At 41.7% G+C, this 27,459-nt stretch overlaps 3 protein-coding genes across 4 annotated transcripts in view; 2 read left to right on the top strand and 1 right to left on the bottom strand.

The window, feature by feature from the left end:
* The first annotated feature begins 3,071 nt into the window (after positions 1 to 3,071).
* The window catches only part of KCNAB1 (potassium voltage-gated channel subfamily A regulatory beta subunit 1), a 415,500-nt gene continuing 391,112 nt past the window's right edge, over positions 3,072 to 27,459 (top strand). For both annotated transcript variants that reach the window (XM_060099973.1, XM_060099977.1), the window contains exon 1: positions 3,072 to 3,346. In XM_060099973.1, coding sequence (XP_059955956.1) covers positions 3,072 to 3,346 — 275 coding nt within the window. The remainder of the gene's footprint in view (positions 3,347 to 27,459) is intronic.
* On the bottom strand, positions 7,103 to 9,582 carry LOC132491134 (cytoplasmic polyadenylation element-binding protein 1-like). The gene has a single exon (XM_060099971.1). The coding sequence runs from the start codon at positions 9,580 to 9,582 to the stop codon at positions 7,882 to 7,884; it is 1,701 nt and encodes a 566-aa protein (XP_059955954.1). The 3' UTR covers positions 7,103 to 7,881.
* LOC132491135 (lupus La protein homolog) lies at positions 10,586 to 12,042 on the top strand. The gene has a single exon (XM_060099972.1). It carries the CDS (start codon positions 10,678 to 10,680, stop codon positions 11,905 to 11,907), a length of 1,230 nt encoding a protein of 409 aa, XP_059955955.1. The 5' UTR covers positions 10,586 to 10,677; the 3' UTR covers positions 11,908 to 12,042.

Here is a 27,459-nt window from a genome sequence, read left to right on the forward strand (position 1 = left end):
ATGAGACTCTCCACCATGACGCTCTCAAGGTAGTCAGGTTCCTTACATGGTAGCTCGCTTCCTCCAGAATGAACGTTCCAAGAGTGATGGATGAAAGCCATATGGCCTTTCCGAGGTAGCTGTGGAAGTCATATAGCATCTCTTTTACCATATTTTACTGATGAAAGCGTAAGGGGGCGAGGCAGGCGTGCGGCCGTGAGCGCACGACCATCATCTCGCGAGACTCTTAGTTCGGTGGTTAGAGGTTGCGTTCTGCCAATGGTTGGCGGCGGCGGAACGGTAGTCCTCGCGGCGGAGAGTGAGGTGAGAGGTGGATAGAATTTCTCCCCTGGGTTATCTGGCCTCGGGCTGGCTGGTGAGCGGGGGTGGGGTGGGGTGGGGGCGGCCAGGGACAGGCTGAGGGCTGTGTCCTGCAGAGCTCCAGAGCCCTCGCCAGTGCTGCACACTGGCCGGGCCCAGGCCTGGAGGCAGCAGCTAACCTCTCCCCGATCTCCGTCTCCGCGACCTAATGGCAGTGGCTGTCACCCTGGGTTGCAGTCCACGGAACCTGGTCCCCCGTCCCCCATTTGGGCGGCCTGAGGAGCCTCAGGGCCGGCTGGGCCCTGGGCACCTGGCTCCCTCAGTGATGACAGACAGCTGGGCAGGGTCTGGGGACCTGGTCCTGAGGGCCTTGCCAGCTGAGATCTGCCTCCTCAGCTGGGCCTGGGCACTGATGGGAGGACCCAGACTGGGTGCTGGGCTCCGGGGCAGGGTAACCGGCCCCCGCAGGGACCCCCTCCTCATAGCCAGGACCTGGACCTCAGAGGGCGAAAGTTGAGCCTTGGGGCCTTGCCCTTTCTTGTCAGAACAGAGAACAGTATTTCGGTGGAGGTTTCCGGGAACATCGTGACCTGACCTCAAGAACAAAGTGTCTGACAGCAAGAATTTTGCAACAACTAATTGCACCCCTCCCTTGCCTTTCCTAAAAGAGGGCTTTGCCGAAAGCTTTTGGGATTTGGGGTTTTTAAGGCATGAGCCACGCATTTTCTTGCAGGGCCCTGCAATAAATCTTTCTCTGCTCCAAACTCCGACCTTTTGGTATTGCTTGGCCTCACTGTGTCTCAGGCACAGGGACTTTTGTTCGGTAACAAAAGCAGTCAGAAGCCCACTCAGACAAAGGGGAAGGGAAACAGACCCCACCTCTCAATGAAAGGAATGTCAAAGAATTTGAGGGCTGTATTTTAAAACTGCCACACATATAAAATTACCTCTGGTTTTTGTTGTTGTTGTTGTTTTTATTAGATGAGGAAACTAAAGCACGGTGGGGTTAAGTGATTTGCCTAAGATCACAGAGGAGGTGGGTGATGGAGTTAGGATTCAAATCCAGGCAGTCTGACTCCAGAGCAGAGCTCTTAAACAGAACAACCCTGCCTCCTGAGAAAGGCAAGCCAAGGGGAGTGTGAAGCCCCCTTGGCTGAATGAGCATAAACTCCTCTCCCCAGTTCTACCGCAGAGCCCCCTGTTGACACATCCCCAACAATATCAATCTGGGGAGACTGTCCCCAGAGTCTACACTTTCAGGAGTCTGTTGCTATGGGTACCATGTTGCCAGAGCTCTTCAATGACTCAAGGGATGGAGTGCAGGGAGAGGAGCTGGAGAGGCTGCAGCCACTGGTGTTACAGGTTCCTGAGCCCCCAGACTCAGGTGGAACAGATCTGGTGCTTGGTAGCAGCTGTCCTGTGGCCCTTTGATAGTTGTTTCAGGTGGCTCACGGCTTGGTGGTCACGGTTCTAAGACTACCCTGGATACTAATATTAAAAAGCTTTTACCTAAATGTGGGAGAGTCCATGTGGTGTGATTTGTTGTTCCCTCATCCTTGGCTTGGACTGGCTAACAGCCAAGATCCTCAGAGCTAACTCTTTAAGAAGGGCCTCTTTCCTTCTTTCTCTCCTGCCATTCTCAGAGGCTATAAGGCCTCACTATACCTCTATGATTTATAATTTATGGTCTTGCATGGACAGAGAAATTCACTAACTTTCCTGAGTTTTTTACATGTAGCCGACACTGAGGCAGTTCATACAGGAGGGACTGAGGTTGGTTAGGGGGATGCCTGGGGCTTAGGGCATCACCAAATAACTTTGTGGTAGACATCTAAGTGGGCACTGATATCACTGTCCTCTGAGCTAAGACAGAGGTCAGACTGGTTGGTAGGCATGTGGATCAATCCCATGCATCTTAACCAGAAGGGTCATTAACTGAATTGGCTTTCCATCTTTCAGAGCTAGTTTTCATGTGCAGTGGGCACATACCCCCCCAACACACACGCATCTGGACCCATGCACACATAGGCTCTCACCACTTCCTATCTACTATTTTTTTTCATTCCAACTTAAGCCTCAGTCTCCTCGATTGTAAGGTGATTCTTATGCTTCCACCCATCATAAGTATTGAGGGGGTCAGTTACTGAATCAGTTATGGTAGGCTGCAGAAATGAAAGCATGTTTGACATATGTGGTTCACTGACATTCGAAAAACCTCCTTCTCCCAAAGGATTATAAAATAGATTGAAAATATTATTTTAAGGTTTACACAAAAGGAATAATCCTGCCCGTGCTTTGGTATTGTTAAATTTATTTGAGGAAATTCACATTAAAACTTTAAAAACTCTAAGGGGACTCTAATTAAGAATGCCTAATGAGCCTCCAGTTGTTTTTTTATAACTCTAAAATGATGATCAAATATAATTTACCAAACTCTATGGTTCAGAGTTATCATTGTTAAATGAAGCAGAAGTCCAAACTTTGCAGAAGGAATAGCACCATAAAACTTCAGTGTTACAAAGTCGTTGGGGGTTGTTTTTGAAATTTCCATGTTCCAGGATATCACAAATAGTGGCCACCTTAGCTCTTCCTTAGGAAACTTAGAGATACCCTTTCATCCCCAGCCGGCTCAATTACAGCTTTGCGGCAGGATAAGGTTAAGGGGATGGGGGAGGACAGGAAAGAGGAGGGAGGCAGAAACAGAAAAATCAATTCAAATTACTTTGATGACAGTGACTTCGAGTCTTCTCTGAAAGACACGAACCTCCAGGATGATGGCAGCCCAGACCCGGACGGCAGGGAGTCAGATCTCAGAAGAGAACCCCAAGTTAAGGCAACCATCTGGGCTTCCCATAGAGAGCAAAGACACATCTCCCAAGAAAGCTTCAGAAAGTGGGAAAGACAGCAGCCTCAGCCCCTCGGGGCAAACCCAGCTCAGGGCTCGGCAACTGGCTCTGGTGCGGGAAGTGGAGGTGAACTGGTACCTAAAACTCCGGGAGCTGTCCAGTGAGCACACCACCGCCTACACCACCGGCATGCCTCACAGGTAAGCCTTACCCCTTCCCACACTGGCTTTATGAGACCCTGTTTGAAAGTGCTCTCCAGAGTGGATGCTTAGATTTCTTTTCCCGTGCTGCTGGAGATTTAACAACTCTAACTGCCTTACAGATGATTGACATTTCAGAATGTGTAACTACAAAGAGCAGGAACTTGGTGAAAATGTCAAATAACACTCCCTGGATTGTTATTCAGAAAACACTCTTGTAAGGAGGCAGTAGACACTCAAGGGCTGAGAGGAAGAAGGAGTATGGCATTAAGATTTGTCTTAAGTAACAATCAGAGAAGTTCAAAGATTGTGTGAAAATGCCCCCTTCCAAAGCAACAACAAATTCTTTGCAATCTTTCACCACTTCCTTTACCTTAAGACCTTGGGGATGAGGGAGGGAAATGTGTTTTGCCTGTTTGAAAAGTGTACAGTTGAATAGTGTGAATTTGTTGAATGAGAGCTCAGCATGCACTGGGGATACAGAGGAGAACACATTGTCCACCAACCTGGGGATCTGGGCCCCCTGTCTAAGACAGAGAACATCAGGAGAAAAAGGTACTTTTTTAAAAAAAAAGAGGTCAATGTAAGACAAATCCCTGTAGATTTTCTCTCTGCCCTTTTCTCAGCCTCAGCTTCAAATAATGCAGAGGAGGAATGATTTCACAAATCCCAATCTTATAAGGCAAAATGTATGGAGTAAAAGTGTCTGGAGTCCTGAAATTTAAGAATACTTATTCACTGTAATGGTTACTTTCAATGAAATGGTCAAAGAGTGGAAAACTTCTTTTGTAGAGACTGGTAGCATAGAAATTCTGGAATGTATTCTGTTTATCAAAGCATCCCAGTTTGCTCTGAGCTGCCCCATTTTTATATTTCTAATTCTAAAAAGATATTATAGAAAAACATTTAGCAATTGAATTAACTGATGCATATAAATTAAAAATTTGTTGGACCACAAACTTCAAAATGCCTGAACTTTCATTTACAAACCTTTCCAAGGCAGGAATAAAATAGATATTTCCAAATCTAAGCCACTATTTAAAAATCAGCATTTAAAAAGTAAAAGAGGATAAAGTGTCTGGAAGTGTTTGGTGAAACACATTTACTATTTATGGCTGAAGCGATTTGTCTGAAGCTCCTGTAAGCTGCGGTGCCTACATTTGGGATATAATAGAGGAAGGAGCAAGAACGTTCTCAGTCAAAGAAAGCATGAATGAGTTTGTCGGTGTTGGGAATGTACCTCATATCTATAAATCTTAAACCTTAAAGCCATTATTAAAGAACTTCTGGAAAAAGAGTTAGATGGCAAAGGAAAGTCTCGATAATGTTTTCCTTCCTTAACATAGTCTTTTACTTACTCCAGACCAGAAACTTTCCTTAAAGGAGTCTAACACAGGACTATAAAATTCCTACACTATATTACATTGGAATAACATTTATCAGGTCAGAGGTGAATATAAATTAAGGTAATCAGTTTGAGCCAGCAACTTTTGGGAAAAGAAAAACAAACTCCCTTCTTTTCTGCTTTACTCAGACAATAACAATTTGTCATTATTCAGGAGAGATGATCCGGAAGTAATTGTTTCCATGGTAACAATGGGCATATTATTAATCATCGATTCACAGTAGCCTTGTGAGTCCCTTGTCTAGTGACTCTGTTAAAGAACAGTGAAACTCATGTCTATCTTACATCATCAAAAATGAAAAATGTCTCCTCCCCCTTTATTTTTACAGCCTGACATTTCCAGGAGGAAACTAGTGTGTGCAGATGGCACTAAGCCCATTTATAAATTAGATTTATTGCAGAGCTCAATGTGTGTATAATTCAGAAAAAGGCAGTTTTACTTACCGCCAGCTCCTTTCCATTTTACACCCCAGTGGTAGAACCACTGCCTCAGCTGAGTTCTTGAGATTAGTGGGGCAATGACAATTACCGTGACAACGAGCCATGGTGCAATCCCTTCAAATTGTAATGTAAGCATTAGAACGTGCAGTTCCCCAAGCCACCTGTTTTTCTTTCATTTATAGATGTTGCCTGGGCAGAAGTTACAGAAAGTTTTTCTGAACTTTCAACTGTCCTTTCTTCCAACAGCACAGCCCAAGAGTGATATCTTCTTTAGAGACCTGTATGTAGAAGATCAATATGATTAATATAAAATATAAACAAACGTATCCATCTGTGAAATTTTACTTACAGGACAGAATATGAAATGCTTTGAAGAGTGCTTGAAGACATTACACATTTGCTATGGGCAATAATTCTTTGGGTCTTTGGTTAATGGCCATCAGTAGGGAATTGCTAGAGGGCTCTCACTCCAATTTCTTTTCCGAGAAGATGGAATGAAAATATTTTACAGCAGGTTAATTCTAGTTCATGAGGGACTTGAGGACTGTCTTATGCCCAGATTCAATGGTAACTTATATTTGAAACAAAAGGTATTATTAAATGATTGGAAGAAATTGTTAGAGAAGGGTCCAGTAGTTTTGGTATATTTAAGAAATAAAATTACAGGAATCAGGGCAGGCAATGCACATTAGTCTGGTGGTAAGTGGTTCTGACTCCCTTTCTGGGACTGTGTTTGCATATAGGACTATATATGAAACAATCTAATATAATTTGCTTCATATTGACTGACCATTTTGCCTAGTTGTCTGATGACCCAGTGATGCTGATGTATTTTATATGATGGCTCATTCCTCTGCATAGCGAGGGAGGGTAGTGCAGGGGCCAGAGTCCTGGAGTTGGAGGCAGAGGGCTAGCTTTTACTTCCTGTGTAACTGTGGATGTGATTTTTAAAAAATTTATTTGTTGTTTTTATTTTTTATTTATTTTTTATAAATTTATTTATTTTATTTATTTATTATTTTGGGCTGCATTGGGTCTTCATTGCTGCACACAGGCTTTCTCTAGTTGCAGCGAGTGGGGGCTACTCTTCATTGCGGTGCGCGGGCTTCTTATTGCAGTGGCTTCTCTTGTTGCTGAGCCCGGGCTCTAGGCGCATGGGCTCAGTAGTTGTGGCTCACAGGCTCTAGAGTGCAGGCTCAGTAGTTGTGGTGTACGGGCTTAGTTGCTCCGCAGCATGTGGGATCTTCCCAGACCAGGGCTCGAACCCGTGTCCCCTGCATTGGCAGGCGGATTCTTAACCACTGCACTACCAGGGAAGCCCTGTTGTTCTTTTTTTTTTCTTTTCTGCTGCAACGTGTTTATTATGTGCCAAAAAAACTACACCACAGCTTACTCCACACATCTGTAGGAGAGTGCAGTCTTGCCTGCATATACTACAATGAGGTAGAGACTTCACACACAGCTTCACAAAACCCACAGAGTAGCTGGGCTATGCAACAATGCAACGTCAGCTCAGCAGGGGGGCGGGGGGTTATGACACTGGTTCTTTGGCACACAGCTTCCCAAAGAGGGGCAAGTCGTTTTTTGTTTTTTTTAAAAAAAAAAAGAAAAAAAGAAAAGAAAAGGTCAAGTTTTCAAATTCCAGTAGCACTTCAGTCAACTGCAACTGTTGCTTCAAACATTTCTCAAATGAAAGAAATAAGGGAAGGGTACTTGTCCCCTCTGAGAGAAAGGGCTCCTGTGAGCCTTCATCTGCCCCCACCAAAAAGCAGCCCTTTTTAGCTCAGTTACAAAAGAAAAAAGTCCTGTGACTTTGTGATTAAAAACTTCTATCAACCCTCCCCCCCCACGTAAGTGCAACTTAAGAAGGTGCAATAAACCATTTAAAACTATATACAGCAGCCACTCAAACACCGTTTACTCGGTCCCGTTTCAAACCCCAAAAAAATTTTTTTTCTTGGTTGCAAATGCCTTGATTTGCAACTGTGAGAAACAGTGACCAGCAGTCCCCAGACACAAATTTGCTATAATGTTAAAAGCTGCCAGGAAAGAAAAAAAAATCTCTTGTTCCAAACGACTTAAAAACTGTTTTAAGGAGTGTAAAAAGGAACCGGTAAAAACCCTCGAGCGTGAAATATGAAATATGATTTTGGTTTAAATGAAGAGCAAAGTCTCCTTGTTGTTTACAGTAAAAAACACCAGCTGAACACTCAGTTTATGCCGTTCAGGTGGGGGTTAAATAAATGGAAAGGCACTGTATGGCAACTGCAAGAATGAAACCAATGAGACCTGCACATCATCACCATCAGTATTGCAAGGAATGTAAAAAAGCGCTTTTAATAACTAAACCTAGATGTAGGCGTCGTGTCAACACCTTCTGGACACGTAGTTCTTTTTTGCTTTTCATCGGCAAAATGAGGAACTAAAATCTGGGAAAACTACAGAGTCGCTTGGAGGGTGAGCCTGAGGGTCCGTGCCCTGGCACACCCCCTGAAAACAAAACCCGACAAAACTCATTGTGCATTAATTAGTGCAGAAACAAAGACAGATTCAGCAAGTGCAAAGGTGACTACGATTTTCCCTTGTCCTCGGGAAGCCAGCTCCCTGGTGGCCAGTGGCAGGGTGGTGCAGGCTACTGCCTGACCTGCCAGCCTCAGGCGCCACAGGCCACTGGGCAAGGCCAGCTCCTCTAGCTGGAATCTCGGTTCTTCTGGTTCCGCATCCGGGGGCTGTGGTGGCGCAGGCCCTCCATGCTGTGCCGCCAGTGCCAGCAGCTCCGGCCGAAGTACTCGAAGCACACCTGATCTCTACAGAAAAAAGGGCCGGGCTGAGAACTGCAGATATGACACAGAGAATCTTCTAAGTAGGGGTCAACCTGAACCTTCTTGGTGAACTTGGTGGTTTTGATCTCCACAGAAGCAGCACTGACTGCTTTCAGGTACCTACGTTGGTTATTGAAAGTCACGCGACCAGACCCAATGGGATACTGGTGCTTATCTGTGTCAATCCCAGCATACACCACACCACCAAGTAGGTCGTTCAGAATGGCTGCCAGGGCCTCGCCATTGAGCATCCCGTGCAGAGCACCGACAAATACCGTCCTGCTGGGGTCAAGTCTCTGAGATGGGCTCTGAACAAAGTTGCTGTCGGCCAAGACCCAGGGGATCACTTGTACCTCCTTGCAGCGCATCCTCCGGCTGGACATCTTGAAGTAATATTCACTCAGGCCCTCTGGGCTCAGCGGGTCATGAGAGCAAGCCTGAAGCAAGGCCCGGACAGACTTCTCTAGTTCAAAGACCAGATATACATACCCTTTAGGCATATTACCTTTGGGAGGACACCGGGGGTGCTTGCCATCCTTACCAGGCCACTCCACACTCAAAGAGCCAAAAACACGGAAGGTGTTAACCAATCCAGCTTCCGTAATATCCCAAGGGACACCTCCTAGGAACACCTTGCAAGAGTAGATGGGGTTCTTGTAGTTCCGGGGAGGAAGCTGGCCACTCCAGGTACAGGTGGCTTCATTCACAGCTGCAGCTTGCCTGTGTAGCCTGGCCTCTCTCTCTATGCTGAAGGGGTCTTTGGGAGCTTCAAGGAGGTCCCAGGATGGCCACACAGAAGCTCCTGGCCATCTCTTTGATGCGCTGGTTGGGGAGGGCGTGACTGCAGCCAGAGCAGCTTGCTCTTGGTCCAGCCAGGACCCAACCCCCATCTTTAAAGGGTCTCTGGGACCACCCCCCGTCAGAGACAGGAAGGGCAGGGGAGGAGAAATTCGGAGGCTTGAAATCAAATCTGAGAGATGATCTGATCCAGAGCTGAAGCCACTGGTGTCTGAGTCAGAGGGGCTGCTAGAACGGGAGTCCAGGATGGGCCGGGTGTCCAGGCAGGATCCTCTAACGGAGGGTGCTGGAAACTTGTCCACCAAGTCAGATCCAAGGGGGTCCAGAGGCAGGAAGCTCAAGGGGGGTTTCCCCAGGACACTGCCCAATGGATTGTGGAGCATGCTCAATACTGAGTGTGTGCTGCTCTGGGCTGAAGAATCTGAGTCCTGGGTGCTCCAGGGTCGGTCCCAGCCTGTGAGACTGAGGGACTGCAGGCCAAGGCACAAGTCATTTGCATCTGGGAGGCCACGGGAAGAATCTTGCGCAGAGGTGGGGAAAAGCATCCTGCTTGTAACTGTTTCTTCAGAGTCCTGGAAGTCTGGCAAATGATCATGGATTCCTCGATTTACAGGTGTAGTGCAGACTCTACTGAAATCCAGAGAATTATCCAATATGGCATTTATCCTTCGAAAGATATTGGCATTGCTACACGTGGAGAGCGCAGGTGCTTCCTGATTGTCCCAGCAATCTTTTATCCTTCCTGCGTCTTCCTCCAGCGGGAACGCCATGGGGCTGGCGTGGCCCAGCGGGATGGACGGACCGGCCGGCAGGCGGCTGACCGGCGGGGCGAGGGACGCGCAGACACGTGGGCACTATTTTTGCAGCAAGCCGCCAGCCCTGTTGTTCTTAAATAACTTTTTTTTTTTTTTCATTTTACAGAAGTAACATCTGAACTTGGTAGGAAGTTTTAAAAACAGAAACATAAAAAAGAAAGGGTAATCACTGGTAATATTTTGGTGTGCTTTCACCTAGCCTTTTGAATTGGAATCATACTATATATTTTCACTTAATAGTATGACAGCCTATTTTGTTATCTTAAAAACCACTTACAATTTTCTAAGGACTATATATTATGGCTATATTATTGCTTAGCCATTCTTATTTTACTATTTATCATTATCATAAATAATATTATAATAAACATCTTTATATCAGACTTTAAAAAATCATATCTCTGGTTATTTTCTTAGGCTCTATTTCTAGAATTGGAATTAATGGGAAATATTACATATATAATATTACCTATACATATATAAACTTGTATATATTTATTTTTAATGCAATTGCTTTCTGAAAATATTTTTGCAGTGTACATTCCCTCTGGTAATATTCTAGAGTGCTTATCTCATTGTTTTTTCTATACTAGATAGTGTTTATATGGAATCTATAGGTTGAGTTTTATAGTTTAACAATTTGTTGGGTAGGTTAATTAAATTTCCTGAGTTTCAGTTTCTTCAACTGCAAAAGAGGACTAATAGCATTATAAAGGACTGTTGTAAAAATTAAATGAGATAATGTAGAAATGATTTGAAAAATAATGTATTTTGCTTTCAAACTCTTTGAAGTAAGGGTCAAGATGAGTCCCTATGTTGTGTATGGTGTATTTAAGGCTTATGAAGATAATTAAGGGTGACTCAACATATCTAGCAAAAATTTACACTTCACCTAGCACCTGACTGCCAAGGATCCTATTGTGCTCAATTAAAATTTATGAGAGAGGCATGTTGGGCAAGCCGGCGGCGCTAGGGATAGGAGACGTTGCTGTCGCTGTTAGTGACCCTGTGGCGCGTCTCTGTGGGACCGGGAACTTAAAGATAGCCAGAATGGCAGAAAATGGTGATAATGAAAAAATCACTGCTCTGGAGGCCAAAATCTGTCATCAAATCGAGTATTATTTTGGTGACTTCAATTTGCCATGTGACAAATTTTTAAAGGAACAGATCAAACTGGATGAAGGCTGGGTACCTTTGGAGATAATGATAAAATTTAATAGGTTAAACCGTCTAACAACAGACTTTAATGTAATAGTAGAAGCATTGAGCAAATCAAAGGCAGAACTTATGGAAATAAGTGAAGATAAAACTAAAATTAGAAGATCTCCAAGCAAACCCCTCCCTGAAGTGACTGATGAGTATAAAAATGATATAAAAAACAGATCTGTTTATATTAAAGGCTTCCCAGTTGATGCAACCCTTGATGACATAAAAGAATGGTTGGAAGATAAAGGTCGGGTACTAAATATTCAGATGAGAAGAACATTGCACAAAGCATTTAAGGGATCAATATTTGCTGTATTTGATACCATTGAATCTGCTAAGAAGTTTGTTGAGACCCCTGGCCAGAAGTACAAAGACACAGACCTGCTAATACTTTTCAAGGAAGATTACTTTGCAAAAAAAAATGAAGAAAGAAAGCAAAATAAAATCGAAGCTAAATTACAAGCTAAACAAGAGCAAGAAGAAAAACAAAAGTTAGCAGAAAATGCTGAAATGAAATCTCTAGAAGAAAAGATTGGCTGCTTGCTGAAATTCTCGGGGGACTTAGATGGTCAGACGTGTAGAGAAGATTTGCATATCCTTTTCTCAAATCATGGTGAAATAAAATGGATAGACTTTGTCAGAGGAGCCAAAGAGGGAATAATTCTGTTTAAAGAAAAAGCTAAGGAAGCACTGGATAAAGCAAAAGACGCAAATAATGGTAACCTACAATTAAGGAACAAAGAGGTCACCTGGGAAGTACTAGAAGGAGATGTGGAAAAAGAAGCATTGAAAAAAACAATAGAAGATCAACAAGAATCCCTAAACAAATGGAAGTCAAAAGGTCGCAGATTTAAAGGAAAAGGAAAGGGAAATAAAGCTGCCCAGATTGGGTCTGCTAAAGGAAAAGTACAGTTTCAGGGCAAGAAAACTAAATTTGATAGTGATGATGAACATGATGAAAATGGTAAAAAGAGTAAGAGAAGTAAAGCAGTAAAAAGAGCAAGGGAAGAAACAGACCAAGAAGAACCTTCATCAAAACAACAGAAAACAGAAAATGGTGCCGGAGACCAGTAATTTAGTAAACATTTTTTATTCATTTTAACTAGATTTTAAGCTGCTTTTGTCTTTGGAGGCTTTTAAAAAGAAAACCGAATTAGGTCCACTTCAATGTCCACCTGTAAGAAAGGAAAATTATTTTGTTGTTTAACTTGTCTTTTTTTGTTGTTGTTATTGTTACCAAAATGAGTATTTTTTTATGGATAATTCTGTTTGTGTTCTTTCAGATTATTCAAATATCAAAAGAAACATTCTTCCACTGAATTGCCTTTGTAATATGAGAATGTATTAGTACAAAGTAATAAAATGTATACTGCATAAAAAAAAATTTATGAGAGACCACTGTGTGTTCTTACAGAGGCTTTTTAGGAATTCATATGATCACCACTCTCCTGGAGAAAAGTGACTTAGGGATAGAATAGAAAGAGCTTTTAAATACTATCAGAATTAACATTCCAAACCAGAACTGACTGAACCTATTTATTTGAACTGACTGGACATTTAGTAGGACAAGGCAACATATGAATGAATGTTGAGCTATAGCATTTCAATAGTGATTTCTACCATCTTAATAAATGTTTATTAGCTGGAGAGTAGTTACACTGAGTAGTTATATTTCTAATATTTCCTCTCTGCTGTCAAAGCTCCCTGAATTCTTAGAAGTCATTAACTTCTGTGTGCTTCCAGAGGATCAGACGTGGTCCTATGGGAAGGCAGGCAGTTCTCCCAGGTGAGTTTTGGTGGACTCAGTTCCTGCCAGCAGGGCAGCAGGTGGTCCATGAGCATAGCAACCTCTGGCTTGGGTTTATGCAGGAAGATCTGGCTGTTGAGAATCAAGCCTGCAGTCAGGGAATGAACACTGAAGAGCTGTTGATTGAACATCCTCTCTGTACAAAGACCTGTAGGTGACACAAAGGTGAATTAATTAAGAATTCTGCCCTCAAGTTAGGTGCAGCTTAGGGGAGATGAGACATGTATGTAAATAAGAAGTGCTACATAAAAGAATCATAACAAAGCTCGGAGGAAGGAGTGAGTGCTCCCAGCTGCAATGATTAGATCTGGAACCGCAAGATGCACAGGACTTGAGCAAGAGGAGATGGGGGCCGGGGAAGGCAACGCATGTGGGGAAGAGTGTGAGCAAAGGCACAGACGTTTGAAAGTATGGAGTGGGAATGGAGAGCTGCTTCTATTCACGAGGCTCCTGCAAGCATCCTGGAAGGGTTCTTAGAGGCTGGAGCTGGGAGTGTGGCCAGGAGAATGAGAAGAGAGGAGACCATTTCAGAGACTTGGGAGTTGGGCAGAGACCAGGTGTAAAGGAGAGGCGGAGCATGGAGGCTACTCTCAAGAAGATACAGTGGAGGTGGGGAGAGAGGATGATAGTTGAAGTCTGAAGCAGGGTCGGGGAGAAGTATGCAGGAGAAAGCAGATGTGTAGAAGTTTGTGAGCAGATTGGAGGAATCCAGGGGATAGAGAAAGTATGTAATGCAAGCAGTGAAGCAAAGTCCCTAAAGAGGAAGAAAATGGATTTAAGGGCACCAAATGCAGGTGCTGGCTTTGGCAAAGGGAAGTGTCGGTGGAACCCGGTGATGAAGAACACACTTCTGTAGTCCTGTAGTCTGCAGGGTGCACCCCAGTGGCACCACCTACCAGATGGAAGCTCTGGGCCTGACAGAGGCAGCTGACTTGGGGATTAAGATCATAGATCCTGGAGCCAGGTTGTTGGGTTCAAGCCCTGCCTCTGGCACATAGTAAGTGTTTTATTATACAAAGGTTCTAAGCATAATCCCTGCCCTTGTTATTATCATAAAACTATTATTGGATCTACCAAAATTAGGGATGCCTCCACTTTCTTCAGTCTACTGACTCTACTCTGGTTCTGTAAATGGGTATAAGAATACCTAACTCAGGGCTTCCCTGGTGGCGCAGAGGTTGAGAGTCCACCTGCCAATGCAGGGGACACGGGTTCGTGCCCAAGTCCGGGAAGACCCCACATGCCACGGAGCGGCTAGGCCTGTGAGCCATGGCTTCTGAGCCTGCGCATCTGGAGCCTGTGCTCCTCAATGGGAGAGGCCACAACAGTGAGAGGCCTGCGTACCACACACAAAAAAAACCCAAAAAAAACCCCAAAAAGAATACCTAGCTCAGAAGACTAGTTTTAAATGATGTTTAAAACTAGACATGTTTTAAATGATGTAAAACATGTGCTGTAGATTGGACACGTGATCAATTTTGGTCCCCTTGTCACTTCCTCTTCCCCCTCCTCTATCGACCTAGAACATAGTGAACAGCACCAGTAAAATGATGTCAGGAACTAGACAAAGATGTCTCAAAGAAAGAAAACTACAGGCCAATATCACTGATGAACATAGATGCAAAAATCCTCAACAAAGTACTAGCAAACGGAATCCAACAGCACATTAAAAGGATCATACACTATGATCAAGTGGCATTTATCCCAGGAATGCAAGGATTCTTCAATATATGCAAATCAATCAATGTGATACACCATATAAACAAACTGAAGGAGAAAAACCATATGATCATCTCAATAGATGCAGAGAAAGCTTTTTACAAAATTCAACACCCGTTTATGACAAAAACCGTCCAGAAAGTAGGCATAGAGGGAACTTTCCTCAATATAGTAAAGGCCATATATGAAAAACCCACAGCCAACATCATCCTCAGTGGTGAAAAACTGAAACCATTTCCACTAAGATCAGGAACAAGATGAGTTTGCCCACTCTCACCATTATTATTCAACATAGTTTTCGAAGTTTTAGCCACAGCAATCAGAGAAGAAAAAGAAATGAAAGGAATCCCAATTGGAAAAGAAGAAGTAAAACTGTCACTGTTTGCAGATGACATGATATTATATATAGAGAATCCTAAAGATGCTACCAGTAAACTACTAGAGCTAATCAATGAATTTGGTAAAGTAGCAGGATATAAAATTAATGCACAGAAGTCTCTTGCATTCCTATACACTAATGATGAAAAATCTGAAAGTGAAATTAAGAAAACACTCCCATTTACCATTGCAACAAAAAGAATAAAATATCTAGGAATAAACCTACCTAAGGAGATAAAAGACCTTTTGTATGCAGAAAATTATAAGACACTGCTGAAAGAAATTAAAGATGATACAAATAGATGGAGAGACATGCCATGTTCTTGGATTGGAAGAATCAACATTGTGAAAATGACTCTACTACCCAAAGCAATCTACAGATTCAATGCAATCCCTATCAAACTACCAATGGCATTTTTCACAGAACTAGAACAAAAAATTTCACAATTTGTATGGAAACACAAAAGACCCCGAATAGCCAAAGCAATCTTGAGAAAGAAAAACAGAGCTGGAGAAATCAGGCTCCCCGACTTCAGACTATACTACAAAGCTACAGTAATTAAGACAGTATGGTACTGGCACAAAAACAGAAATATAGATCAATAGAACAAGATAGAAAGCCCAGAGATAAACTCACACACATATGGTCACCTTATCTCTGATAAAGGAGGCAAGTATATACAGTGGAGAAAAGACAGCCTCTTCAATAAGTGGTGCTGGGAAAACTGGACAGCTATATGTAAAGGAATGAAATTAGAACACTCCCTAACACCATACACCAAAAATAAACTCAAAATGGATTAAAGACCTAAATGTAAGGCCAGACACCATCAAACTCTTAGAGGAAAACATAGGCAGATCACTCTTTGACATAAATCACAGCAAGATCCTTTTTGACCCACATCCTAGAGAAATGGAAATAAAAACAAAAATAAACAAATGGGACCTAATGAAGCTTAAAAGGTTTTGCACAGCAAAGGAAACCATAAACAAGATGAAAAGACAACCCTCAGAATGGGAGGAGATATTTGCAAATGAAGCAACTGACAAAGGATTAATCTCCAAAACATACAAGCAGCTCAATATCTAAAAACAAACAACCCAGTCCAAAAATGGGCAGAAGACCTAAATAGACATTTCTTCAAAGAAGATATACAGATTGCCAACCAACACATGAAAGAATGCTCAACATTAATCATTAGAGAAATGCAAATCAAAACTACAATGAGATATCATCTCACACTGGTCAGAATGGCCATCAGCAAGAAATCTACAAACAATAAATGCTGGAGAGGGTGTGGAGAAAAGGGAACCCTCTTGCACTGTTGGTGGGATTGTAAATTGATACAGCCACTATGGAGAAGAGTATGGATGTTCCTGAAAAAACTAAAAATAGAACTACCATAGGACCCAGAATTCCCATTACTGGGCATATATCCTGAGGAAACCATAATTCAAAAAGAGTCATGTACCAAAATGTTCATTGCAGTTCTATTTACAATAGCCAGGACATGGAAGCAATCTATGTGTCCATCGACAGATGAATAGATAAAGAAGATGTGGCACATGTATATAATGGAATATTACTCAGCCATAAGAAGGAACGAAACTGAGTTATTTGTAGTGAGGTGGATGGACCTAGAGTCTGTCATACAGAGTGAAGTAAGTCAGAAAAGGAAAAACAAATACTGTATACTAACACACATATATGGAATCTACAAAAAACAAAAACAAAAAAAAAGAAAAAGAAAATGGTCAGAAGAACCTAGGGGCAAGACGGGAATAAAGATGCAGACCTACTAGAGAATGGACTTGAGGATATGGGGAGGGGGGGAAGGGTAACCTGGGACAAAGTGGGAGAGTGGCATGGACATATATACACTACCAAACGTAAAATAGATAGCTAGTGGGAAGCAGCTGCATAGCACAGGGAGATCAGCTCGGTGCTTTGTGACCACCTAGAGGGGTGGGATAGGGAGGGTGGGAGGGAGGGAGATGCAAGAGGGAAGAGATATGGGGATATATGTATATGTATAATTGATTCACTTTGTTATAAAGCAGAAACGGATACACCATTATAAAGCAATTATACTCTAATAAAGATGTTAAAAAAATGATATCAGGGATGACAGAGTGATGGAAATAGGCTACAATGGAATAACTCTAAATTTTTAAACCAATATTTTTTTCTTAGAAAACACTCTTGATTAGATATTTTCTTATTAAAGAGAAAGCTCTTCTTTTCTTAAAAAGATGATATATATTTCTTAGAGCAGGCACACTTTCTTTAAGTCTCTAACTCTTGGAATATCTATATGAGAAATTACATAGAAGTATCTTTGTAGAGATATTAGAATATGAGGACATTGTTGGGTAGTTTACTGTGATTTTAGACATATGCTAGAAAGATTGCTTCCTAGCTCGTTGTCCTGTTGTTTTGAATGTTAGTGTAAATCTTAGTCTGCTGAACGATTGGATGAGGAATGAGAGGGTGAATCTGAATAGGACAGGGATTAGGTAGCCAGGGGAAGTTCCTAGCATCCCAGCAGCAGCCTCTGGGGAGATGTGGGTCCTTAATGGTGACGATGATGTCCTGTGACTTAAGGACCATAAGGCTGTACTTGCCGTGTGCAGCTGTACCCCCAGGGTGGTGAGTCAGAAGCAGACAAACCTGGGCAGGCACACCCACCCTCACCGTAGAGACTTGCTTCAGTCTGCATCTCTGTGATTGCTATTTGGGTTGTCTGGAGAAAATTGAGCCAGTTTCTCACTGTTACATTCCTATGTTGGGCCATGTTTCTGTGTGTCCAGTTCCTTCAGAAGGATTGCGGACACCTTGAAGGCACTGTCTATGTCTTGGTCCTCTGACTTGCTGTCAGGGTTCTCTCCTAACTGGATGTTAGTGGATTATATAGAGCACAGCAGCTCCAGTTCCTCTTCCCCTGGTATCCTCTGCCTTTCCAGAGGCCAGGCTCATGCAATGGCAGGAGCATTGGTTGAGGGGTTTGGAGACATGATTTGAATCCCATTTTGCTCTGTGACCATAGTTAGGTTTTAAAAGTTCTCCAGAACCACTGCCCCCTCTGTAAAATAGAAGACTAGGCAAGATGATCTCTTGGGCTCTTTCCAGCTCTGAGAATACATGGTATAATGATACCATAATCCAGAGCGAAGGAGCAGAGTTTGATTTTCTGCTCACTGACCTTTACAGGGACTGTGCAGTTGTGTTAACTCTGAAAGAAAAAGGAAATGAGTTGATGCTTCGTTCTGAAGTCCTAAGAGCAGTAGAAAATTCTCTTTGATATTTAGAGTATATCATTTTAGTAATTGGTTGATCATTGCCAGATATGTTTGATTTTTTAGAAAATAAATTCTTTAATAAATTCTTTAATAGAAGGAGAGTCACACAAACACCTTCAATTTGTAATGTCCCTGCTTATGAAATGTTTTCACCTTCATTATCTCGTGTGCCTTCTCGCAGCATAAATCACATGTTCTTATCTCCTACTTTCTGATGGGAGAACATGCCTCATGAATGTGGCCTGTCTGATCATCCAGGCCTAGACCTTGGGTCTCCTGGTACCTCAGCCAGGGCTCTTTACTTGCTTTCAGTGTTTCCAAAACTATGGCACACTAGTTGTACCTGAGATGATATTGGGGGACATATGGACGTTAAATCTCTCAGTGGTTTTATATTTGTTTTCATGAGCATTAGGAAAAAATGTATAACTTACACCTTAAACTTATGAATTCATGGTTATCGTGGCGGGGACAAAGCTAAGTTTTAAAGTAAGTGAGTCAGTTTAAAGGAAAATATTCAGTAAATATGAGTAGAGGTGGAACTCAGATCTGACAAAATCCTGAAGATGGTTCACAAAAGACTATTTAGTTCATCTCCTTCACATTTATCAAGCACCTATAGAGCGTCATGCCATCTGCCCAGGGCTTCTTACATTCATTCCATTTAATCCATACAACAGACCCATGGACTTGTTACAACCCACATCCTCACTGATGAAGAACATGGCTCTACTTATTCACTTTCTGTCTATTGCTGCTTAATTTTTTCTTCTTTTCCCATCAAGAGACTAAAAGATTCCCTGGGCTGTCTCTCTGTGAATAGGCTCAAGTATATTCCAGGTTACCTCTTTGAGCCACTGCTATTTTACTCCATGTCCAAGGTCAGCCTTTCTAGTTCTGTCTCTATATATTGAATATTCTTCTCCTGGGGTGGGGTAACATCATGCTGTGATTTTAAAATTTAGCTTTAGTTATTTAGCTTTGTTTTATTTTATACAGCTTAGGTATATTTTATATAGCTTGGTTTATTAATTTTTTACATTCACCCTTCAGCTTGTTGTGTACTTCTGGTGTTAGTCAACGAGAGACATTGTACATCTTGCTTTCTATATAAGCCTCCGGGGCTATGTAACCTGGGGGCAGTTCAGCATGAGCTCTGATGTCAGGCCAGCCCAGTTCTGAACTCTGATTCCACTGTGCACTACTCACCACTATCTATGTGACCTTGGACCTCAGTCTCCTTACTTGTAAAATGGGAATAACAATATTAGACATTCATAGAGTTGGGAGGATTAAATGAGATATCTATCAAAGTTTTAGCATGGTGCTGAGTGCATAGAAAGGACCCTTCAGCAAATGCTATTATCACTGTTCCCCTTTGGAGTGCCATCAGCCTTCATCTGTTACTTTACTTCCACAGTCTTTCTTCCTCTGGATTCCTTCCATGTGCTCCCTAAGCCTGGGAAAATTCCTGGACTCTAAGAGAAAGGTCTTGACATGCTGCTTCCCTCCTTGCTTCACTTAGAACCCCGTTCTTCTAAGATTTACATTTATGCCCTCATTTAAAATCCTTTCTGATTAGCAAGGACCAAATGTCTGTCTGACATGTCCTCTCTCCATGTGGAGAGGATCAGTCCATTGTCTTTGGAATAGAGCGGCCTGGGTTTAAAGTATGGCTCTGTTGCTGGTTAGCTGTGTGGATTTCAGCAAATCATGTAACATCTCTGAGCCTCAGTTTGTTCATCTCTATGGTGGAAATAGAAACATCTGCATTCTCTATCTTCTAGGATTTTAAAGGTGAGATCCAATAGTATGTGTGAAAATCCTTGGTATGCTATAAACCATTATCTATATATAAATAATCTATATATCTATATCTATATAAACCATAACCACTATATGTTTGCTACTTTATTATTTTTATTGTCTTCTGCCCTGAGACGTTGGCTCTGATTCAGTCTAGAACATGACTTGAGAGCATGGTTACCCCTAATCTGCTTCTCTAGCAAACACAAGGGTAGATACAGCCACACTTCTTTCCCAGACCCTGGGCAGGGTTTCTTGGGTACACTGCAGAGACCATAACACCTTCCTTCCTTTCCTAATATCAGCAACTGAATACCTATTATAGACCCAGCCCTTTCCTTATATTATTCAATTTAATCCTTTCTAATAATTCATGGTGTGGCTATTTTTTATCATCTCCACTTTATGGGAGGAAACTGAAACTTAGAAAAGATCCTCCCCATGGTCAGATTCAAGTAAGCAATAGAAATAGCACTTGAACCTGGATAGTGGGCTGCAGATGTTACCGCTTAACCCCACAGAATATTTCCTTCCCAAGTTTGGGTTAATTGTGGATGGCTACTGAGATGTTACTTTAGTAGTTTTACCTTCCACTTTCCATCACAGTAGAAGGTTCCTTACTGGAACACAGTAAGGAATCACAGCTTCCCTCTTCCTGCTTAAGGTCCTTGCCTTTACCCTGTGAAGGGCTGGGAGATGTCAGGCAGCAGCTCAGATGGGGAGGAAGTCACTCAGGTGGAGAGCAAAGCTCTGTGCAATAGAGTGGACTATGGATTTCAATATTTCTTCAGGCTTCTGTCCATCAAAACAGCTATGTAAGAACAGAGGCCCTGGAGCCCCCCAAGCGGCATCCTCTATTAGATGAATTTAACTCAATTTCAGATCTTAGGTTTGAGTCAGACTTTGGCCATCTCCCTTCACACAAGCTCTAAGAGGATGCAAAGGTTACACAGCAACAGCTGCCCTGGACTTTCCAATTTTAGATTATGATTGTCACTAAATGGCATGTGCTAACGTTCTGCCAGAGATTTTCACTGTTGTATTTTGTGCTTTTGCTTTGCGGAGGAGGAAGCCGCATAGTTCTGAGGAGCACTTGCTCCCACTTCTCTGGAAAGGACAGTTGAAACAATGTTTCCTTTCCCCAACAGCCTTTCTAGCGACCAGATATATCATCAGGTGTCAGTCTTACAGTTTTGGAGGAAAATCTCCATTCCAAGGCAAGACAAATTGGGAGTTTTTTGTGCATTGGCACATACATTGCAACCTAATCACAAACAAAGACTTGCCAAATATTTCTTCAGTCATCAGGAAATTAAACTGGGCTCCAGACCAGATATTTGGTTCTGGTTTCCAATCCAGAAAGAGCTTATTAAGGTTAGGCTGTGGGTAAATGCCCTTTACAAAATAATAGTCCATTGATTTTTTAATTAAAGGTAACCATAGCTGCTAAATCCTGAAACCTCATTGACCTGATATAAGAAAGTTTATTTCCTACTCATGTAAGTCCAATCAAGGGTAGGAAGTTCCAGTTAGGTGGGATCCAGGCTGATGCAAATTCTATCATCTTCAGCTTTTGTTTTCTAAGCTGGCTGGTGGCTGAGTATTGACATTGATCCAGCAGACAGGAGAAGAATATGGAGGATCATACGGAAGATCACTGTAAGTGGCAGCTGTGGATAGAAGTCACATTGGCTGGAATCCAGTCACATGACCACACTGAACTGCAAGGGAGGCTGGGAATTGTAGTGCAAATGTGTGACTAGGAAGAGAGGCAAACAGGCACAGTGAACAGCTGGCTGGTCTCTGCCACAGAACCATGGTCAGAGCAGAGTGAAGGAGGTGCTGAGGTAGAGTCTGGCTGCTTCCTGTAACAGGGAGGGGCCAAGGCACTCCTTTCCCTTCAACGTTATTCCTCTCATTCGAGGCCTGACCCCCCTGACCTGGCCTTTGCCACATGGTGGGTAAACCTCTTTTGGCTTCTCTACTTGGAACTCAATTTCCTGTTTCACTGAGAAGATTGAGAAGATCGATGGCCTCTCAGAAGCCTGCAGATGGTGATTTGACATCAGCTTGGCAGGCATTTGGAACACAGCCTTGCTAATGTCAATCCATGGGTGCTCAGCTCCCATTTTGAACCTCTCAGAGTTTTTTTAAATTGCCCTAAGAATCACAAATGGCTGAACGAGCCAGGAGCCTTCCTGCAGTTTCTGTTTTATTCCTACTGCAGGCAGTTGTGAGGTGGAGTTGCTACAGTGCAGCAGGTCACCCCTTCCCATGGTAACAGCCACAGGCTCTGGCTGACAGCTCATGAGGCAGGAGCAGGCACATGGAAACAAAGACCAGAGAACCTTGTTTAGAGCCAAGAGAGCTCACTGATTCAGTCTGTTATTTCAGAACTGGACAGGTATGTGTCTTTAAGAGGAGTATCTACGATAGTATGTTCATTCAAACAATGTAATCATTACATATGTTTTTCTATAATGCACTTGCAGGATTCTTGAAGGCAGATAAGCCAGTTGCTCTGTTCCCAGCAGCAGGGTGCACCATGGTTTTGAATATAATATTATTAGTAAAACTGCATATCATTTATGATGTTCTGGCATTCCTTCTCTGTTTCGCTATTCTCACACAAGATACATGCATATTTTTGTGTGGAAGGGTGAGGAATTTGAGGAAAAATTCAAGAGCCATTTTTTAATTACAAATTTGAAATAGTTCACTTAAAAAAATCAAAGCCCGAAGTGCATTTTGTAGCTTAATCTTAATATTTAATTTGATTATAGCAGTGAACATTAGGCATGAAACAAGCTGCCCAAAAGGACTGTTGAATTATTTAATTACCTATGGGACTGAGGAGGTGATAGTCAGCATAAACAATTCCACAAGTAGGGTGCATTAGAAAGATGAGCTCTTTCTGTCTCCAAGCTTAGTAAATTGTATTATGTGACTATCCAAACAGCAATTGCTTGTTGAACAAACTATTAAATGCTTAAGTCTGTTTACAATATTTTAGGTTCCAGATGGTCATTTATCTAAAAGAAATGGCAAAAAAATATTAAGTGTAAATGTGTTTTAAATGTATTTTCAGTTGAATGAATTTCCAATGAAGTCAATATTCAGAATTCAAGGACACTCTTTCCATGTATACAATATTGAAAGAATTTCTAACAATCAAACTAGAAAATTGAACAGAAATGCATTCAAGAGGTTTTATCATCTGTTATGTTCATTTCTGGGAATATGGTGATACATGAGGGAGGCGTCTTGCCCTGAATAATCTCAGAGTCTTCTCAGGGAAGACAAGTCTACAATAACATTTGTATCGGTGTGATGTTTGAAGTGTGAATGAAGCGCTATGGAAATAAAGATAAGGAAATAATTAGTTCTACCAGGAGGCAGGGAGACAGGGAATAGAAATGTCAGGGAAAAATACACACAAAATGCACCATTTCGACTTTTATAAGAATATGCAGGAATTTGTGTGCATGTGAACCGGCAAAGAGGCAGGTAGGAAAGGGGCAGCAGAAAGAAGTGTGTAGTCTGTAGCTCAAAAACAAAGTTGACTCTTTCCTGGGCTAGGAATCAGCTAAACCACTAAGTTACTAGTAACAGGGAGAAAGTTGGTGAGAATGGTCAAGATAATATTCCTAAATGCAGAAAATAATTCACTGTTAGGCCTCGTTCATTTGATATTGTCAGAGAGTGAAAATTTTCAGTCAAGCGATTTTCCCCAGTACCTGAAGCTTTCTAATTTAACTGTCAAGAATTTATTTTAACTTTTTAAACCTGAATAAGCAACATGACACCTCTAGTTTATCTCAATAAATGTCAACTATTGTGCTATGTTAAAGTGTCTTCAGGGACTATTAAGGTCTATAGAAATATGTGCCTTGAAAATTAGAGGCCTTGTTTTGCTATTTTATTTTTAAATGTTGGCTTCTGTATTTTTTCCCCCTCCGTGACTTTTTCTGTATCCTTACCTTGCTGTAAATTTTCCTGGCGCCTGTCAGGATGCCTACCTCTAATAGCCCTTTTCATCTAATTTGCTATCTTTGCTGAGGAATGGGAAATAAGAAAATCTGTCTTACTTGAATTATGATCAAGAAGGAGTGGGTTTATGAATTGAGGTACTCTCCCAGGAGGTTTGAAATGTGGGCTTTGTGATATCTTATTTGTTCATTTGTAGATTCTTGGCAATGTTATATCTAACAAGGTTGCTAAAAAGGTGACCTCTAAAAAAATTCAGTTGTGTTTTTTAACATCTTTATTGGAGTATAATTGCTTTACAATGGTGTGTTAGTTTCTGCTTCAAAACAGAGTGAATCAGCTATACATATACATATATCCCCATGTCCCCTCCCTCTGCGTCTCCCTCCCACCCTCCCTAGCCCACCCTCTAGGTGGTCACAAAGCACTGAGCTGATCTCCCTGTGCTATGCAGCTGCTTCCCACTAGCTATCTGTTTTACATTTGGCAGTGTATATATGTCCATGCCACTCTCTCACTTCGTCCCAACTTACCTTTCCCCCTCCCTGCATCCTCAAGTCCATTCTCTATGTCTGTGTCTTTATTCCTGTCCTGCTCCTAGGTTCTTCAGAACCTTTTTTGTTTCTTTTTGGATTCCATATATATGTGTGAGGATATGGTATTTGTTTTTCTCTTTCTGACGTACTTCACTCTGTATGACAGACTCTAGGTCCATCCACCTCACTACAAATAACTCAATTTCGTTTCTTTTTATGGCTGAGTAATATTCCATTGTGTATATGTGCCACATCTTCTTTATCCATTCATCTGTCGATGGACACTTAGGTTGCTTCCATGTCCTGGCTATTGTAAATAGAGTTGCAATGAACATAGTGGTACATGACTCTTTTTGAATTATGGTTTTCTCAGGGTATATCCCCAGTAGTGGGATTGCTGAGTCCTATGGTAGTTCTACTTTTGGTTTTTAAAGGAACTTCCATACTGTTCCCATAGTGGCTGTAACAATTTACATTCCCACCAACAGTGCAAGAGGGTTCCCTTTTCTCCACACCCTCACCAGCATTTATTGTTTATAGATTTTTTGATGATGTCTCTTCTGACTGGAGTGAGGTGATACCTCATTGTAGTTTTGATTTGCATTTCTCTAATGATTAGTGATGTTAAGCATCCTTTCATGTGTTTGTTGGCAATCTGTATATCTTCTGTATATCTGTTCATTGGTGAAAGTGGGATGTTAAAATCCCCTACTATGATTGTGTTACTGTCAGTTTCCCCTTTTATGGCTGTTAGCATTTGCCTTATGTAATGAGGTGCTCCTATGTTGGGTGCATAAACATTAACAATTGTTATATCTACCTCTTGGATTGATCCCTTGATCATTATGTAGTGTCCTTCTTTGTCTCTTGTAATAGTCTTTATTTTAAAGTCTATTTTGTCTGATATGAGAATTGCTACTCTAGCTTTCTTCTGATTTCCATTTGCATGCATATCTTTTTTCATACCCTCACTTTCAGTCTGTATGTGTCCCTAGGTCTGAAGTGGGTCTCTTGTAGACAGCATGTATACAGGTCTTGTTTTTGTATCCATTCAGCCAGTCTGTGTCTTTTGGTGGGAGCATTTAATCCATTTACGTTTAAAGTAGTGATCGATATGTTTGTTCCTATTACCATTTTCCTAATTGTTTTGGGTTTGTTATTGTAGGTCTTTTCCTTCTCTTGTGTTTCCTGCCTAGAGAAGTTCCTTTAGAATTTGTTGTAAAGCTGGTTTGATGGTGCTGAATTCTCTTAGCTTTTGCTTGTTTGTAAAGGTTTTAATTTCTCCGGCGAATCTGAATGAGATCCTTGCTGGGTAGAGTAATCTTGGTTCTAGGTTTTTCCCTTTCATCATTTTAAATATGTCCTGCTACTCCCTTCTGGCTTTTGGAGTTTCTGCTGAAAGATCAGCTGTTAACCTTATGGGGATTCCCTTGTATGTTTTTTGTTGTTTTTCCCTTGCTGCTTTTAATTTTTTTTTTTTTGTATTTAATTTTTGATAGTTTGTTTAGTATGTGTCTTGGTGTGTTTCTCCTTGGATTTATCCTGTATGGGACTCTCTGTGCTTCCTGGACTTGATTGACTGTTTCTTTTCCCATATTAGGGAAGCTTTCAACTATAATCTCTTCAAATATTTCTCAGTCCCTTTCTTTTTCTCTTCTTCTTCTGGGACCTCTATAATTCAAATGTTGGTGCATTTAATGTTGTCCCAGAGGTCTCTGAGACTGTCCTCAATTCTTTTCATTCTTTTTTCTTTATTCTGCTCTGCAGTAGTTATTTCCACTATTTTATTTTCCAGGTCACTTATCTGTTCTTCTGCCTCAGTTATTCTGCTATTGATTCCTTCTAGAGAATTTTTAATTTCATTTATTGTGTTGTTAATCATTGTTTGTTTGCTCTTTAGTTCTTCTAGTTCCTTGTTAAATGTTTCATGTATTTTCTCCATTCTATTTCCAAGATTTTGGATTATGTTTACTATCATTACTCTGAATTCTTTTTCAGGTAGACTGCCTATTTCCTTGTCATTGTTTGGTCTCGTGGGTTTTTACCTTGCTCCTTCATCTGCTGTGTGTTTCTCTGTCTTCTCATTTTGCTTAACTTACTGTGTTTGGGGTTTCCTTTTCATAGGCTGCAGGTTCGTAGTTCCCGTTGTTTTTGGTGTCTGCCCCCAGTGGCTAAGGTTGGTTCAGTGGGTTGTGTAGGCTTCCTGGTGGAGTGGACTGGGGCCTGTGTTCTGGTGGATAAGGCTGAATCTTGTCTTTCTGGTGGGCAGGACCGCATCTGGTGGTGTGTTTTGGGGTGTCTGTGACCTTATTATGATTTTAGGCAGCCTCTCTGCTAATGGGTGGGGTTGTGTTCCTGTTTTGCTAGTTGTTTGGCATGGGGTGTCCAGCACTGTAGCTTGCTGGTTTTTGAGTGGAGGTGGGTCATAGCATTGTGATGGAGATCTCTGGGAGAGTTTTTGCTGTTTGGTATTACGTGGAGCCGGGAGGTCTCTGGTGGACCAATGTCCTGAACTCAGCTCTCTCACCTCAGAGGCACAGGCCTGACACCTGGCTGGAGCACCAAGACTGTGTCAGCCACATGGCTCAGAAGAAAAGGGAGAAAAAAAGAAAGAAAGAAAGAAAGAAAAATAAAATAAAGTTATTAAAATAAAAAATTATTAAAATTTTTAAAAAAGCAAGCAAGAAAGAAGAGAGCAACCAAACCAAAGAAGAAATCCACCAATGATATCAAGCGCTAAAAACTATACTAAAAAAAACAAAAACAAAAACGGGACAGACAGAACCGTAAGACAAATGGTAAAAGCAAAACTATAGAGACAAAAATCACACAAAGACACATACACATGCACACTCACAAAAAGAGAAAAAAGAAAAAAAATATATATATCTATATAAAAAAAAGGAAGAGAGCAACCAAATCAATAAACAAATCTACCAATGATAATAAACTCTAAATACTAAACTAAGATAAACATAAAACCAGAAACAAATTAGATGCAGAAAGCAAACCCCAAGTGTACAGTTGCTCCCAAAGTCCACCACCTCAGTTTTGGGATGATTCGTTGTCTATTTAGGTATTCCACAGATGCAG

This window comes from Mesoplodon densirostris, chromosome 5 (genome assembly GCF_025265405.1).
Source record: "Mesoplodon densirostris isolate mMesDen1 chromosome 5, mMesDen1 primary haplotype, whole genome shotgun sequence".
NCBI lineage: Eukaryota > Metazoa > Chordata > Mammalia > Artiodactyla > Ziphiidae > Mesoplodon > Mesoplodon densirostris.